The following is a 1,818-nucleotide window of genomic DNA, read 5'->3' on the forward strand; positions in this document are numbered from 1 at the left end:
AAAATACACATACACACACAAAATAGCCAGGTGTAGTGGCATACACCTGTATTCCCAGCTACTTAGGAGGTTGAGGCAAGAGAACCGCTTGAACCTGGGAGGCAAAGGTTGCAATGAGCTGAGATTGTGCCACTGCACTCCAACCTGGGCGACAGAGCAAAACTTCATCTGAAGAAAAAAAAAGGTAACAATAGGTTGTGAGGTATTTTTCTTCAGCTGAAAAATTTATATTGCTTCCATTAACTCCCTCCAGAACAGGCTGCATCTTCCAGGTTTCTACTCTTTGTCTTATGACTACACCATGGTAAAGAAAACATATCTGCATAAACACAATCAAAACCCCTCACAATAGAAGTTTCTCAAACTAGGAAGTACCAGCAAAAGACTTTACATTTATCTTATTTATTTATTTTTGGGATGGAGTCTCGCCATTGCCCGAGCTAGAGTACAGTGGTGCAATCTAACTTCACTGCAACCTCTGCCTCCAGATTCAAGCAATCCTTGTGCCTCAACCCCCCAAGTAGCTGGGATCACAGTCATGCGCCAACACACTCAGTTAATTTTTTGTATTTTTAGTAGAGACAGGGTTTCTCCATGTTGGTCACGCTGGTCTCAAACTCCTGACCTCAAGTAATCCTCCTGCCTCAGCCTCCCGAAGTGTTGGGATTTCAGGCATGAGCCACCGTGCCTGGCCCATCAGTGACATTTTTTTCTGGGACTTTTACTCATATTTTTGCCACTACAGCCCATCTAGTATTATGCAAGAGTTTTAGCTCAATATCATGTTGCCCAAACTAAATGTCATAATCACCATCTGAATAGGTTAATATTTAATCCCCTCTATATCTGGCTTTCTCCAAATATAGCTCTCTTACACCTGTTCCTCCATTGTTGGGCAGAAAAACATGATAATTTTTTTTACAGCCCACAAAGAGGCATTTAATTATAACCAAAATTTTAAATGCATGCAGTGAAGAGAAAAACTGCCTTATCAACACAATTGCTTTCTTATGGCATTAAATAATAGATTATTGGAAAGGAGAAAGATGACTCATGCTGAAGCTCAGGTATTCTATTGAAATCACTAAACTTTAAAAAAATGACTTCAGGCCGGGTGCAGTGGTTCATGCCTGTAATCCCAACACTTTGGGAAGCCAAGGCAGGCAGATCACCTGAGGTTGGGAGTTCAAGATCAGAGTGACCAGCATGGAGAAACCCCATCTTTAGGAGGCGGAGGTTGCAGTGAGCTGAGATTGTGCCACTGTACTCTAGCCCAGGCAATAAGAGCAAAACTCTGTCTCAAAAAAAAAAAAAAAAAAGTGCCTTTTTGAGGCACTTTTTTTCCCTCAAAAAGTGACATTTATTCAAAGAAAAAAATATGACAAGATGTCCATCCCTTGGCTCCCTTCCCTCCCCCCTCCTGCTACTCCTCAGCCCCCCAAGACTGAGCTCAGGCTGGGGCTAGGTGGCAGGACAGCCCCTCAGATGAGGTCAGCAACATTGAGAGGCATTTCCTCAGTGGAGGTGTTGTAGAAGTTCTCTATGTCTCGAAGAGTCCGTTTGTCTTCTTCTGTCACCATGTTAATAGCCACACCCTTACGGCCAAACCGTCCACCTCGACCGATTCTGTGGATATAGTTTTCCCTATTGGTGGGAAGGTCATAGTTGATGACTAAAGAAACCTGCTGCACATTGATGCCTCTGGCCAGCAGGTCTGTGGTAATCAAAACTCTGCTAGAGCCAGATCGAAACTCCCTCATGATCACATCTCGTTCCTTTTGGTCCATATCTCCATGCATGGCAGAGACAGTGAAATCT

General features: G+C 43.4%; 1 protein-coding gene across 1 annotated transcript; it reads right to left on the reverse strand.

Moving 5' to 3' along the window:
• Positions 1-1,339: 1,339 nt before the first annotated feature.
• LOC108308241 (eukaryotic initiation factor 4A-I-like) lies at positions 1,340-1,812 on the reverse strand. The gene has a single exon (XM_017533977.2). It carries the CDS (start codon positions 1,797-1,799, stop codon positions 1,482-1,484), a length of 318 nt encoding a protein of 105 aa, XP_017389466.1. The 5' UTR covers positions 1,800-1,812; the 3' UTR covers positions 1,340-1,481.
• Positions 1,813-1,818: the final 6 nt, after the last annotated feature.

This window comes from Cebus imitator, unplaced genomic scaffold (assembly GCF_001604975.1).
Source record: "Cebus imitator isolate Cc_AM_T3 unplaced genomic scaffold, Cebus_imitator-1.0 Scaffold83, whole genome shotgun sequence".
Lineage (NCBI taxonomy): Eukaryota > Metazoa > Chordata > Mammalia > Primates > Cebidae > Cebus > Cebus imitator.